The 16,827-nt window shown below is 38.1% G+C and overlaps 1 protein-coding gene across 1 annotated transcript; it reads left to right on the top strand.

The window, feature by feature from the left end:
• Positions 1 to 15,912: 15,912 nt before the first annotated feature.
• Positions 15,913 to 16,344, top strand: LOC131244181 (ethylene-responsive transcription factor LEP-like). Its single transcript, XM_058243829.1, has one exon. The coding sequence runs from the start codon at positions 15,913 to 15,915 to the stop codon at positions 16,342 to 16,344; it is 432 nt and encodes a 143-aa protein (XP_058099812.1).
• The last annotated feature ends 483 nt before the right edge of the window (positions 16,345 to 16,827 follow it).

Genomic DNA, 16,827 nt, shown 5'->3' with positions numbered 1-16,827 from the left:
TCACTCAAAGGCCTGTGGTGGTCACTTTTCTGCTAAAAAGACCACGACCAAGATTCTGCAGTGTGGCTTTTACTGGCCCACTATGTTTAGGGACACTCATGAGTTTTGTAAAGTTTGTGAGCGTTGTCAGAAATTGGGAGCATTGTCCCAACGAAATATGATGCCTTTGAATCCCATCCTTATCATTGAAGCATTTGATTGCTGGGGCATCGATTTCATGGGACCATTCCCCCAATCGTTTGGAAATCTGTATATTTTGCTCGCTGTGGATTATGTCACTAAATGGGTCGAAGCGATTCCGTGTCGAAAGAATGACCATCGCACGGTCATTAAATTCCTAAAAGAAAACATCCTTTCTCGATTCGGAACGCCTCGAGCCATCATTAGTGATGGGGGCTCACACTTTTGTAATAGACCATTCGAGAGCTTAATGAAGAAATACGGTATCTCTCATAAGGTGAGCACCCCATACCATCCACAGACAAGTGGACAAGCTGAGATTTCCAATAGGGAGATTAAACACATTTTGGAGAAAACGCTTAACCCAGATCATAAGGATTGGTCAATCCGATTGACCGATGCCTTATGGGCATACCGTACTGCCTTTAAAACCCCTATTGGAATGTCTCCCTTTAGACTTGTCTATGGGAAAGCTTGTCACTTGCCTGTGGAGCTGGAACATAAAGCATACTGGGCGATCAAAAATCTTAATTTCAATCTGGACAACGCTGGCTCGCTACGCAAACTTCAATTGAATGAACTTGAAGAAATCCGGAATGATGCGTACGATAATTCGAGAATTTACAAGGACAAGATGAAAGCATTTCATGACCAACACATTTTGTGAAAATCATTCACGCCTGGTCAGAAGGTCCTTTTGTACAATTCTCGATTACATCTCTTTCCGGGTAAGCTTCGATCTCGTTGGACCGGTCCTTATATTGTTGTCACTGTTTTTCCGCATGGGGCCGTTGAGATAAGAGATCCTGACAATGGCAAGGAGTTTAAAGTCAATGGACATCGATTGAAACCATTTGTCGAGAAATTTGATTCAGAGGACATGTCCATGCCTTTGACTGATCCTGTTTACCAGGATTGATCTCCTAGTCTGATGAAGGTATAGGTAGGTTTCCTGTTTTCTTAGGACTAGAGTAGTTGTTTTATTTGTCTGGCTGAAGACGGTAAACTTAGCGCTCCTGGGAGGCAACCCAGCTCTTCATTTCATTAGTTAGTTCAATATTTGTGGGTAACATTACTGCAAACCCTCACGAGACTACAACTCGTCCACTAGGGGCAACCTAGTGGTTTAAAGGCTTGTTGCATACGCTAAATGCAATCAAGAGCACCTACAAAAGTGGTATGGGTAGAATTGTATTCTTGTTATTTTATTTTACTTCTGTTGGTTTCTCTCTTGTGCTAACCGCTCTTACGTAGAAATCTTTGGAAAGCCTCTTGATTCTTTCATCCAGGTATTATCTTTCCATCACTTCTCATTTACTTTTTGTCTCATGTGCATCGCATGCTTATTTCTTTTACATTGAGGACAATGTAGATTTTAGGTTGGGGGTGAGAGATTAGGTCACCTAATCAGCATTTTCTTGGTCTTGTACAAAAGTTGGTTGTGAAAATTAAAAAAAAAAATTCTGACATTTTGTTGAATTTGAAGTGATTTTGACAACCATTTTGGATTTAAAATTATAAGATAAGTGAAGTTGGTAATTTATGACTCTTAGATTCAGTTATCTATTATATTAGATTTCACAGTTAAGTTTGAAGTATTAATCTATAATTGGAAGTTTTAAACATTGATTGAGTTATGAGTTCACATGTCACATCTCGCTTTCACATTAAGATTTCAGTTTGATATTAAAGGGTTAACTTGGTAATCACTAAGCATGTAAGGAACCAGCTTGGAAAATTTGCCCGTCATGAAAAAAAAAAAAAAGGGAGAGAGAGATACCTTTGGAAAAGGTTAGGCGAATAATTTTCACCATAGGTTTGCTCCTTATAGGTGCGGATTCAATTCTCCTCTCCCTCGATAAAAGGAAAAAAAAAAAAAAAAAAAAGAGCTGAAAGGCAAATTCTGGTTTAAGTTTTGAGTGTCCTAAATACTGTTTTGATTATCAATGTTATCATAAAAATTATCCATTGGATTTCTTAATGATGATAAGCCGAGATTTTATTATACACTCATGATACTCATTGTTTAGAATTGTTCTAATTAATGCATAAATACTTTAAAGTTGATTATGAAATTTATTGTGCACTTGATTCCAGGAGGAAGTAATATCCAACATTCATGCATCTTAGAATTTTCGAATCTAGACTGCTTTTTAAAAAAATAAAAAAATCACTTGACTTCATAAAAATTGTCCTGTATTTCTCAACTTATTTTTCGCATACTTTGCTCGGGACTAGCAAAATGCTGGTTGGGGGTTGTATTGAGGGTCAAATATTGCATATTAGACCCAGTTATTGCATAGATTTACAATCATTGATACCGTTTAATATCCTGATTTAATCGTGTTTGTGATGCAGAGTGTATTTACAAGCATGAACTGAAAAAGGGTGCTTAAACCATGGATTTGACGCTCTGATGACACCCAAGGCAAGGGACGGATTCCAGGAGACCCAAGATCAACAGAATTACACATCAGGGACCCAAGAAAATCGAAGAATTGAAGCTCAAGTGGTCTAAAAAGCATCCAGAATCCAAGATCACAGGGTTCCCACCATCCGTTCAGTTCGAAACTCCATACGTGGGCTGAAGACCATAAATGAACCGTACACGTAAAATTTCATCCATTGGATAGCTCTGGAAGTGTCCCAACGGACAGATCAGCCTATAAATCAATGAATTAGGGCCCACCTGCTGTATGAATGCGCTTCATCTTCAGTCCCCACGGTTAAAATGAGATAAGTGAACGGATGGACGGATCAGATTTTACACATACATCGCCTTGGAACCCGAACACATGACGCGTGTATACGAGGTGGTATAGGACTGGACGCGCGCCGTAACAAAGAAATTCGGTCAGCATGCGCTGACCGATATTTCCTTAAAAGAAAAACCCAAAGCTCCAGCGCCTTCACCGCCGATCGCTGTTTGTAGCTTATGGGACCCACCCATCATGATTGCTGATGATCAGAACCTTCCATTGTGTCCAAGGGGTGCCTATAAGCCTCACCTAGGTGTCCTTTTGGGCCCATGAACGTAATAACAGGAAGATTACCGTCCAAACGGAAGATGGACGGCGGAGTAGAAGATATTGTGGGCCACATAGAATCTGGTCCAAAAATAGTGCTTCCCACCTGGTTTTTCTAGTAGAACGCAGTGAACGGCTTGGATTTTTCAAAAAGACAGTGAAGTGGGCCCCACCATCAGTACAGCGTAAGTACTACGCACCCTGTTTTCGCGTCTGGGAAATCCGGAATTTTCGGCCGATTGTGGGTCACTGCCTGTGATCGGATCGGTGATCCAAACCGTCCAGATGATGACCGAGCCAGGAATGACCCTAGCCATGAAGACGGTTTTGAGGTTATTGGACGGCAAGCCTCCCAAACTGAGGCCAAACGCAACTCCTTTTGCGTTGCTGCGCACGCTGCTGCATCGCTGGCTGCGTAAGAAGTTTCTCTAAGAGCTTTCCGCAGCCGAATCCGGCCAGGACTCTACAGCAGGGACGTGAGAAGAAGGATAAAAGGAGGAGTTTTGGAAAGAGGAAGGGACGCTCGGTCTTGGTTTTTTAAACAAGGAGAGAAGTTGGCTGCTGAACGGGTGGAGTTCTGTTTTGAGCAGGGTTGCTGGACTGTGGGACTGGCAGCAAGAGAATCGGAGAGAGAGAGAGAGAAAGAGGAAGGGACGGTGGAGCAGACAGAGGAAGAGAGAGAGTATTATTTCTTTTGAATTTGTTTATTTTCAAATTACTTTTTTTTTCTTTATTTTAAGAGGATGTTGAGCCTAAACATGTTTATTCTTGGCTAAACCTCTTAGCTGGGGCTAAGAGGTGAAGCTTGTAGCCTGATGGGAGTTTTTTTTTACTTATGTTATTTTCTGTTTAAACTGACTGATGATGTTTCTAGTTAAATCAAAGGAATGTTTTTTTTTGTCTTTAATGGTCCGTTGTGACTAAAATTACAATGGATCTGCAATGGCCTTGAGTATTCCTTTCCCCTTTTTATGTTTATGAAGTCAGGAAGCCCTGTTGTTCGCCATAGTCTCCTGGGCATGGTCGGATGATGATACCCTTCCTAACTTCCCTGCATTATTGATTGGTGGGTAATTAGTTTAATTCTGTTGTTTACTTTGCCTCATGGGCATGGATTGATGATGGAATCCATTCTAATTCATATATCTTTCATCTCTTTAAAAACTATATTTTCAGTCTAGTTTAGATGATGATGGCATAAGATCTCCCTGATCTCTACAAGTGGATCCTCTGAATCCCCAGTTTCCCTTCCTCTGAATTCTTTAAAGTTTTAGATAATTATTCCACAATTATTTCTTAAATTCTATTTGGTTTAAATTACATCTTAGTCTAGTTCTAGTTCTACTTGGTTTCAGATAACGTACAGGTATCAGTCCCTGTGGATTCGACCTTGGTCTTACCGAGTTTATTACTACATCACAACCCTATACTTGGGGAGTGAACAACAATGAGCATGGAGAGTTTCAACAGTCGCAATTATTTTCTATTTTGTGGCCCACACGAGCGCTGGATCAGGCTGATATTTGGGTCGTAGCCCTAAAATGACACGGCAAAAAGGATGGGTGACATGGATTATACACATAGATCAATGTGGGCCCATATTGGTCATTGTTTGCATGGGTCGTAGTTGTCATGCTATATGGGTCGTGGTTGTCATGTTGCATGGATCGTGGTTTGATCCATGCAAACCATTGGTACCATAGCTTAAGGCCCACAATGGGGTGATCTGATCCATCCACCTTGTCAACTAGCTCGATGTAGGCCCAAATTCCTGACTTGGGCAGTGTCTACTTCTAACAAGTATCACAATGAGCTTGGAAAGTTTCAACAATCACCATTATTTTCTATTATGTGGCCCACACGAGCACTGGATCAGGCTGATATTTGAGCCCTAGCCATAAAATGACATGGCAAAAAGGATGAGCGGCATGGATTATACACATACATCAATGTGGGCCCATATGAGTCTTAGTTGGTCTTAGTTTGTATGAGTCGTAATTGTCATGCTATATGAGTTCGTTGTTGTCATGTTATATGGGATTGTGATTGTCACATGTTCACATCCTTAATACCAAATGAAAGGCTAACCATTGGTACCATAGCCTACGGCCCATAATGAGGTGATCCATTCCATCCACCTTTTTGGTCAGCTCACCATGGGCCCAAAAAGTCCCGCCTTGTGCGGTGTCCACGAGTTGGGCTTTGCCTACGCGCAAAAAAGGGTTCCGTGCATGTCCTTAAATACCACGTAACTTCTTGTTCACTGAAAAACCGTACAACTATTGAACCGAGGACAAAGGGCATTTTGGTCTACGTAATTTTCGAAAGCTTGTCAGAAAGCCACCCTTGGAATATTTGAATGGTTGAATCTCTTTAAGGAATTTGACCATACATCGAGGTCAGTATCGTCAATTTCCCTTATCTAAAGCTAATTTGTCGCCATTCCTCGAATATGTACAAGAAGGGCCATTGCTTGGTGATCCAGACCGTTGATCTTTTCAGGCCCACATCTATAATATCCGCCCAGAAAATCTCCTTGATGAGACAATCTTATCCCTTCGGTGACAACCATTCTATGAGTTGATAGTAAAGAAAACAATACACCAACAGTGCATCCAACGGAATGAAGGCCAACGATTGGAAATCTTACCAGTTTACAGCCTGAGAAATTTCCTTGACCAGGCCCATCAGACAGACCGTTAAGATCACCGAACCATGGGCCCCACTTTAATAGGCTCAAGGCCTGGAGATAGTATCAATTTCCTCAAGATGATCATATAATCCCTCTAGAGACAAGAAGAGAAACTCGTGTTACATAGCACTGGAGGGACAATGTACAGTGTGTGTGTTCCGTGCAAAAGCCCAGTAGCATTTGGGAGACAAGAAACAAATAGTTTTTTTTTTTTTAAGATGCATTTCTTTCTAATTTCAAAGTGGAAGCTGACCTAATTGTAGTCCTAGGTGGGGAGCAATTGCCTATAAGAAAACTTTGTGGGTGTTAAATTTTTTCGTACATGTATAAACGGGCCACCCCAAGGCACAAAAAGGGGACTTTAAGTATACTAATAAATGATTTTCATGAGCAATGATCCTACCTAAAACTTCCTCTTCCGGAGCCATGTGGGCCCACATATGGTCATGGTGGACTATTGCTCATGACCATAAAATCATCCCCATGGGACAATGGAAGCCATCCGATTAAGGGTCAGATTCATGGAACCGAAAATTTACTGGTAGCTTCATTTTGAATGTCTGTATTTAGAATGGATTTGATTATCTGAGCTATTTGATTTGGGGCCATTTGATACCCACGGTAGTTTGTTATCGGAAATCTTGTGCAGGAGTAATTCGTTGTTAGAATGGGATGCGGATTGGGACTGCCGCTCCTTAGCTAGGAACAGACAGGGCATCTGAGGAACCACCTTGATGATAACGGTTTTATCCACACCGTCCAGCCATTTTTTTCATATCATTTTAGGGTACGAATCCAAAAATCAGGCAGTTCCAAGGCCATGGACGACACAGTGCAGATTAAATACCAATAGTTGAAAACTTTTTATGGGCTACAGATGTTTTGGATCAAGCTGATATTTTTATTTTCCTTCTCACAGGTCCATGTGACCTTCTGAACAGGTCGGATGGAAAATAACCATTACAGTGGGCCCTAGGAAGGTTTCAGCACTGCGTCTTTCTACGGTGTGGTCCACTTGAGCCTCGGATCTGCCTCATTTTCGAGCCTATAGTTCAAAATGATATAGTAAAATGGATGGACTGTGTGGATAAGACCGATACATCACGGTAACCCCTCAGAGGCCCTGTCCGTTCATAGTTTGGGAGGGGTGGGTATTACCCAATCCGCGTCCGTTAGAATGGTTTTACTTGCTTTCCATTCACTTATCAGTGACTTAGCGTTTCATATAAACGACAAACATGTGCTAGATCATAACCGTTCATCATGTGAGCCCTTCCTTTACCAATTAATACCAACAGACAATCTTAACGTTTGGAAAGGAACTTTTGTTGAATTTTCTTTCCCAAATAGCCCGTTTTGATACTAATTTTTAACTTACCTAATTTATTTTTATGATCTTTTTTTTTTTTTTTAATTGCTTTTCAACTTGGTAAAGTAACTTATTTCCTTCACGTGGTGACACATACACCCAAATCCATAGCTCAACTGGCAGACTGAGTGGAGATACCTCGTTTCAACACTTGAGGTCTTGGTATCGATCCTTAGTGAGGGTGGCTAACATGGAGTGTGTGTACTGACATGGGTGTGTGCTAACAAGCTAACCCAAAGAAAAAGAAAAAAAAAAACTCTATGGTCATGAACACTTTCTTAAGTTCATGAGATTGAAAAATTATCTAATGAATGGGTAAATGATATAGTGGGCCTCACATGACCCATATCGAGGTGGCCCCACATGATGAATGCTCCATATCAAAGTTCTGCCCCTAATAACGAATGGTCCATATCCAAGATGAGTCCTACATGATGGGCAACCCACATTGAAGTTGGGACCCACATGATGGGCAACCCACATCAAAGATGGGCTACACATGATGGGCCATTGATAATGGTGGGCCCACATGATGGATAATCCACATCAAGGTGGTCCCCTGATATAGCGATAGGTGTGATAAGGTCGATCACCATCTTCCTCAGGGGATAATTACTCCGAATCTACGAAGCTTCTCTAGAATCCTCACAGAGATTCCTCAAATCCACAAGTAAAAATAGAAAATAAAAATGAATTCTAATAAATTTGAAAATAAATTAATTGATGATAAAAATAAATTTATAATCCTTTAAATAGTAATATCAAACTTAGAAATAAGTTTAACAAATAAACTCCAACTCAAACTTTTAAACAATGTGACTTATTATAAATAGTAAACTTTTACTATTTATAGATGATCATGATTTCTACTAGACTTTATGGTTTTTGGCAAAAAATAGTACGTGTCCATTTCACCTAATCATGTTATTCTCCTAATTTTTCTAAGCAGGTTCCATGTTGGGTACAACTTCTAAAACTTAACCGATCAAAAGTTGTGATCGAATTAAAACTTACTATAAATAGTAAACACGAAAAAAAATGGAATTTTGACTGTTGATACGATGGAATCTCATAAATCCAGTATGATACATCTAAAATCATACACGGTACATCTAAAAACTTATTCAAGTTTGCGAGATACTATTGTTTTAAGTTTGATGGTCTTGATCACTTTTGCCTCCGATCGGGCCTTCTCTAGTCCATATCTTTACCAAAAAAAGTGTATGCAACCTGCTCTACAACAGCCTCACATGATTGACATCCACGTCAAAGGTCAGTCTAATGATGAGTGGCTTAAATCCAAGGTGGGTCCTGCATAATGGACAACTCACATTGGAGGTAGGCCCTTACGATGGATGGTCCACATTAAAAATGGGCTACATATGATGAGATGTGGATATTAAATATGGCCCCACATGATGGACAATAACATTGATGGTGGGGCTTACATGAGTGGTGACTAACATCAAAGTTGGGCCCTATCTGATGAACTGTTCATATTAAATGTCAGCCCCTAATGATGAGTAACCCACAATTAAAGTGGGCATTGCATGATGGATGACCCACATCAAAGATGGGTCCCACATAATGAATGATTCATATCAAAGACTAGCCCCACACATGATGGAGGGTGGATGTGAGGGGACCAAACAAACTTTTGGGATAATTACTTTTAATTTTAGAAACCAAATATACTTTTCTACTTTTTGGATAGTCAAACATACCTATCTATCGAGTCAAAACCAAAATAAGCTGTTTGGGATGAGTATGGTTTTTGTGCTATCGCCCATGGGAGGTATAGCCCACCTAATGAGCGTTTTGGATCTCATGCACGATTTGGACGTACGTAAATGATCTTAGTTGGAAGAAAGTGCCAGACAGCGTAGCCCAGCCCATTCACCGGCTATCTTGGGTAAGTTACCCAAAGGCAATCTTAATCGCCTAGGTACCTGTCGCTAACCAAGCGCCACGTAGTTGGAATTTCCATTGGATCCACACCGTTAATGAGGTAAGCTGCCTCGTGTTTACTCTGGAAATGAAAAAGCATGGTGGTTGAAAATTCAGGTAGGACCACGCCATAAGAGAAAAGATGGAATAGGACGTCCACCTTTACTTTAAAAAAAAAAAAGAAAAAAAAAAAAGAGCCCACGGTGGTGTTTATACGCCATCCAATCCATTCATCTGGTGTGCCTCGTCTGGATGAAAATATTAGCCGAAAATGCCAGTATTCCAAAACTCAGGTGGACCACACCATCATTTAGTGATCTATATGATGGACAGAGTGGATTTCATGTTAGAGAAATTTAACCCCGTTAGCTACCCACGCAGTATGCACTAGCTTTTCTTCATTCATTAGTTAATTTAGGATGTGTTAAAAATAATGGACTTGCGTGTCAGCGGCGCTCACATGACTCTCAGGCATAACGGCATTACTACTCCTAACTCAGGAGTCATAATGATTGAAGATCGAAGATCTTAACCTCTAAATCCAACTTGCCACGCATAGTCAATTAAAAAATTAATAAAAAAAAAATCACTTAATAGAAAATATTATCTTTTAATAAAAAAATAAAAAATAAAAAATATCAAACACAAATTTATAAATGATAATAATTATATATATATTTTTTCAGTTTTGCCTCTCATGATTTTCTGAGAAGGGCAAAACATATGGAAGATTCTTTTTCGCAGAGTAAGTGAGAACGGGCTATATCTTGTGTCTATTGATGCCCAAAAAAAAACAAAAGAGAGAGAGAGAGAGAGAGAGAGAGAGAGAGAGAGAAACCACAACTAGAAAACCTCTGGTCTAATTGCATTACTACGTGAAGCTGTCTTCGCTCCCACTTGGTATGGCTTGCTGTATTTAAAACAAATTTTAAATAAAATAAAGTGTTTCAAATTATTATTATTACTATTTTATTTTTTTGTTTTTCCTTTACAAATTTATTTGTTTTTTAGTTTATCTTTTGTCTCACATTGAAAATGGCCAAGGAAAATTGCAAGTTTATAAGAGGGAATTTTGCATGGGACTTCAGCCCCTTCTCAGGGGCTGTGATCAATTTGGTTTCATGGGAGGAGGGGGTCCATGTCATTAGCCTGAACCTAAACCATTGACCACACACACGCATGCGAAGCTGTGTTGTGGACGTGTGTGCGAGTGGGGTCGGGTTTGGGTTCAGGTCTATGTACGAATTAAGAGTAAACTCGCCTAACGGTTTTACACTACGAGTATGCTCATTTATTCGGGTGGTCACACCAGTTGAGTTCAAACCCAATGGATCTAACCCATTTGAAAAGATGCTTTAAGCACATAATTGTCGTCTATAATTAGAAAAACTCTAATCCGTTTTCATACATTCAAAAATCAAGTTTTCTTTCTGTCCTTCAATCTGTCTTTAGATTTTCTGCAATTACGTTCGCTGCAGGGTCAACTCAATTCGGGTTTAAGTTTTACATCCTTGTTCGAACCCATATACAACAAGTGCACCATTGGGACTCGGTTATAGTCGTTGTATCCTTGAGGCTAACAGTCCAAGATTCCTGTTGCACTTGGGATGCGGTCTATGCAAGTCAAATTTGGTTTTAAACCGAGTGACTCAATCATGCCTTGACTCAATTACACATAAGTCATCTTTTCTTTATTATTTTTTATTACTAATTTATTTTTTTATTTTTTCAAAATTTATCTACTATTTTTAGCACATAGATCCTAACAATCTTGAAACGAAATTCTTTTGGATATATACAATACATCTTTTCATTATATTATCAATTTGGAAAATAAAAATTATTTTACTTTTTTGTAATTCTTTAGTAACCACTATTCGACTATTTCTTTAATTGGTTGAAAATCGAGTTACAACCATAACTCTATTGTAATCAATAGCCATTATTACAATTAACCCTACAACTGAGCTATCCAAAATTGAACTATTTGCTGGATAGAATTTCAAAAGATGAAAACAGAAAATCGAATTTTCTCTCGAAACTTTAAAGGTCTTTTATATTCTTTCGAATTCATTTATAATTGATCTAGTCAACGAAAATGAATTTAGATATGCCAATAACTGTAAACATTATATTCTCATTACCTTGTCCAATGAATTATACAATATATAGTTTCTTATGAATTTTTTAAGGGCATTTATACCGCACTAGGAAAGAAATGTATCTGAAGATGTAGGATCTAAGAAACATGCTATCGCAAATTTTGTTTATTATGATATGATAAACGATAAACCTGTCCTAAATCAGATTTGCAATTATCAGAATCTGGTACATGAACTGTTGATTAAGGGAATGAAAATGGATGAGGTATTCCTGTCAGGAGCGATGATTAAAAAACTACCTGATTCCTGCAAAGAATACAAAAACTGAATGAAACATAAGAAAAATGATAGTGTTTATACAAAAATTGAATAAAACATAAGAAAAATGACAGTGTCTATACAAAAATTGAATGAAACCTAAGAAAATGACAGTTTCTTTTAAATATATAATTGTACACATAAGGATAAAGGAAGCTAGCAGAAATAGGGACAAGATTAGAAATACGAATGAGTCAGTATCAAAGGCTAACCGAGTGGAAATAGGTCAGACACAAGAGAGAAAACCGAAAGAGAATTGTTATAACTGTGGAAAGTCTATACATCACTCAAAAGAGTGCAGGTTCAAAAAGAAAATAAAAGGTCAAATTAAGAAAAGTAAAAAAAAAAAGGGACTTATAACTACCGTAAGAAGTGTGAACATTATGGAAAATGAATGTATACTTATGAAAAAGAATATTAAATCATAAGTCAATCTCACTTAAGCTGAAGAAAATCCATACTGCATGCTTGTTGATGTTGTCTCCGAATTAAGTGTTCCTAGTAAACAACATGGAATGGGTATTAGACATCGAGGCAACTTAACATGTACGTAAGAATCAAAACATGTTTACCTCCTATTAGGTGACATGAGATGAAGAACAAGTATTCATGAAAAATGCTTGATCCACTCTAGTTGTTGAAAAAGGAAATGTTCTTTTGGATCTCACTCTAGTTGTTGAATATTTGTTGAAGAATCTACTACATGTGCCTAACATTCGTTGCAACTTGATATGTGGTTCATTCCTTAACAAGGTTGGAATTAAACTAGTATTTGATTTTGATAAGTTTATAATGACCAAGAATGAAAGCTTCCTTAGAAATGATTACTCTAATAATAGTTTGTTTGTTGTAAACGTTATATATGATAGTAATAAATAAGATGGCATCTAGTTCTACTTATATCATTGAATTTCTTTTATTATGGCATAGTAGATTACGCTACGTGAACATATAATCATTGAAAAGAATGAAATGAATATAATTCTTACCCGATATCTTAATCAATAACTTCAAAAAATGTGAGACTTTTATAGAATCTAAGTTTGTTAGAAAAACCTTTAAACTTATTAGTAGAAGTTTCGAATTATTATAATTAATTCATAGTGACATAGGTGATTTTAGAAATCAGGTGTCTAGAGGTCGAAAAAAGTACTATGTAATGTTCGTAGATGATTATTCTAAATACACTAAAGTATACGTTTTTCATGAATAAAAATGAAGCTTTAGAATCCTTCAGTAAGTATAAGGCCAAAGTTGAAAACTAACGTAACAAGAACATTAGAAGACTTAAATTAGATAGAAGATAAGAGTATGAAGTTTTCTAATTTAGAGAACTTTGTGAAAATTAAGAATGGAATAGTTTACGAAACTACTGTTCCTTTACACAACAGAACAAAATGGAATAATTGAACTCAAGAATAGAACATTGAAAGAAATGATGAGCGTTATGCTGAATAGTTTTGGTTTGCTCTCTAATATATATGGAGAAGTTATACTATCTGCCTATTATATACAAAATAAGATATCTCATAAGAAAACTTGTAAAATATCATATGAACTATAGAAAAATCACACTCCTATTTACAAATACTTTAAAGTGTGGTGGTATCTAGCTAAAGTAGGGTTACATGAAATCATGAAAAGAAAACTAGATTCTAAGACAACTGATTATATGTTTATAAGATATGCAACAAATAATGCCTAATATAGGTTCCTAGTTTTGAAGTCTAAGGATAACCTTTTAGGCCTAAACACAGTTATAAAAGCTAGAGATGCAACGTTTCTAGAAAATGTCTTTCGTATGAAGTTTAGATTCGTAAAAATAAAAGACATTAGTTGATTAAATGTTTCTTGAACCGGTAAAAGCATAGATGTGAAGTGTGAAGTAAAAGTAAAACCAAGAAGGAATGAGAGCTCGAATTGAGACCAACCTTGAAGATGAATTTTTCACATTCTTTTTAGAAGATGATCCTAAGACCTATTTTGAAGCTTGATTGTTTTTCTAATGCAAGTGTGATTGAAGCTTTTGATATGTTTGTGTTTTAATCACATGTTAAGAATCGTTGAAATCATCAAATCAAAATATTAGTTGCAAAGCGTTGGGGCTTGGAGTCATTAGTTTCAAATTTCAATATTTTGTTTCTACTGTTGGAGTCTCTCATGAACTTTCATATCCCCAAAATCTAGGGTCACTGAGAGGAAACACATCATTTGGCAAAATGATTATTTCTCTTTTGACTCATTCTCGCTTGCCTTCTTCCTTTTGGATTGAGGCATTCAATATGTTGTTTCTAATTAATTGCATACCCTCCACTATTTTTGGCAAGATTTCACCTTGGAAAAATTGGTTTCACCCATTTCGGCCACCAAATTACTCTTTTTTACAGAAATAAAAATAAAATTATTGTGCTTGTTAGACTTGGTTGCAACCGTATACCCACAACAAATTGGGTTTTCAATCCATTAAATGTGTCTATAGCTTAAATCATAAGGGGGGTTAGCATATGTCAATCTTACTACTAATCGTGTTCACTTGTCTCATCATGTGATTTTTAGTGAGGTAAAAATTTCTTTTTAAGACGAAGCCTACAAAGGCTATTCACCTATTGGCTAATGACGATTCCATGATGTTTGGTTCATTACCTACCTTCACTACATATCCTATTCCTTCTCCCGCCATAAACTTGTTTGGCCTCATCTTCCCTCTCGACATTGATCCACCTATGGTCTCCTTTCCTACGCTTAAATCTGAGCCCAGTACACTACTAGCCAAACACTCAACCACTAATTCCGGACAACCCAATAACCTATTAAATATACCGTGACATTTATTCCAGTAGTGAAACTAAACAGAATATGGGTAGTCTTAGCTCTTGTTGTTCATTTTGATAGGCTATACAGCAGCTCAACTTTCAAAATGCTTTCCTCAAATTTCTAAATGAGGAAGAATATATGCATCAATCTTCAGAATTTGTGGATTTGCAATATCGCATTATATTTGCAAATTGTACAAGTCTCATTATGGGCTAAAGCAAGAACTTCCTTATTGGTTTGAGTGATTTACATCTCATCCTCTCGAACTTGGATATAGTAGATCCCATGTGGACACTTTTCATGTGTTCCAAAAGTATATATCGCATTCTTCCTGGGTGAACTAAGTTTCTGACCTGCATCCACATTGTTGTATGATACATCAGTTGGATGCGTGCAGGTGGTATGCTCCCACCTTTCTACACACACTAAAAAAATAAAAAAATAAAAAAGAAGAAGAAGAAGAAGAAGAAAAGAGTTGGTTGTTCCGGTTGAGGTTGGTCTAGCTCTATACAGTTACAATTAAATGGGTTGGGTCATGTTGGGCTTGGGCTTGATGAATTTTAAGGGGGTCAGGTTGGGTCATAAAGTTATGGGTTTTAGGTTCGAGCCAAAATCTTTGCCCATTTAGTAAATGGATGGGGTTTGGCTGATCTCACCCGACCTGGACCTGAGCAATTGCCAGCCTGTGATGTGGACCCCAGATTCAATGACAACCCACTATTAGGACTTGCTAGAGAGGTTGGCAGGTATTTGCGGAAAATGCCGAATTTAGTCTCATCATGTCGAGGAAAACATGGAATGTGAAGTATACGAGCAGCCACATTAGGAACAAATTACCACATTGATTACTACTTAATTATTTAATTCTATCGTGGGCTCTGCCTTTCACCTGCCCTCCTTTAACAATGCTCTAAAAACTCATTGCTTTCCATATAGCTTCGATGTTTTATTAATGAGACAAAAGACAGTCTCTTTTTATTTTATTTTATTCTTTTATCCAACAAACAACTACAGAAGCCCTCGTTAACTTTAAACTAGTCTTTGAAACCATGCTAGATAATAAAATAACCCAACAAAGGTATGGGCGCACATCACGGTATATCACACGTGTGCATAATCTGAATCATTCAGTAAGTAGGTCACATGTGTACAAACAAACAAGATACTCATTATAGAAAATTAAGTAGCTGTCGATCGACCTTTTACATTGGCTGAATTGGTGACCGACAAACCTGATTTTCGGGCACGGAACATACAGTGGGACCCACATGATTAGCAGCCACGCAGTATTGAAGAGATATGCACTTCTGACATTGCCAATTGCGGGGGACTGGGATTTGGACCGTCCTCATATTTTACTAATGAGATCCACCTTGTAGTACTCCAGCTATAAATTGAGTTCCAACACCTCCTCCGCATGAACCCTTCTATCTAGCGGCTAAGTTTCTATAGCCGCAGCCACAAATGTCAAGTTTTCCCCAGCTGGTGCACCGAAACCGTAGACGCCGCTCCAGAGAATCAAGCATCTACCTTGGAGTACGTCGAAGGCCATGGGGACGTTATGCCGCCGAAATCCGTAACCCATACACTAAGGAGAGGCACTGGCTAGGCACGTTCGACACAGCTGAGGAGGCCGCATTAGCTTATGACATGGCCTCTATTTCGTTTAGTGGGCTTGGTAGAGCTCGCACTAATTTCTATTATCCTTTCATCGCTCCTCCGTCAGCTCTGCCTCCACCTCCACCGCCGCCTCCAACACCGCTGCTAGAAGTTAGTGACCAAAATTTCCTAGACCTAAGTTCCACAGACGATGATTCTGAATCTATGACGATCGCCGCCATTTTACAAAGCTTTCAGCATTCCAATTTGCACTCTTCTTCTAGTTCAGTTTTATAGAGTTCAACAGCCCCTTCCATTATGGAATGGCCACCCCAAAATTCAGTGTATAAACATGCAAAAAGTAGTCTAGAATGTCAATTAAATGGATGGTCGATAAAGAATTTTAGTTGTTGTGGTTAATGTGTTGAAAGCATGATTAATACAAGGATTAGAAGCTGAGAGAATTAGTATGGTATATTATAAATGATTTGATTGAGAAAGGACAGCACATGAACTTAGCCACGCCTCTGAGTGGTAGTTTTTTAGTTACTTGGATTTAATTGAAGTGGAATGGAAGTTTTAGCTAGTCAATTGTGGGTACGAGAACCATAATCTCTATCAATGGTTCTCTTCTAAAAACGGTGGTCATTCATCCAACGTACACGTGGTATAGTTGAACAGCAATCCAGACTCTCCAATTGCGACCCCATTGCGGATGGAGGATAACCAAAAATCTCACTGAGCAAATAATAGTGCCCATCTTCTTTTGCCCGTTGGATT

The sequence above is a fragment of the Magnolia sinica genome, chromosome 4 (assembly GCF_029962835.1).
Source record: "Magnolia sinica isolate HGM2019 chromosome 4, MsV1, whole genome shotgun sequence".
Lineage (NCBI taxonomy): Eukaryota > Viridiplantae > Streptophyta > Magnoliopsida > Magnoliales > Magnoliaceae > Magnolia > Magnolia sinica.
This window is presented reverse-complemented; position numbering and strand designations above follow the sequence as displayed.

Excerpts from the sequence above, each read along its gene's own strand:
- LOC131244181 (XM_058243829.1), top strand. The coding sequence starts at position 15,913 with ATGTCAAGTTTTCCCCAGCTGGTGCACCGAAACCGTAGACGCCGCTCC.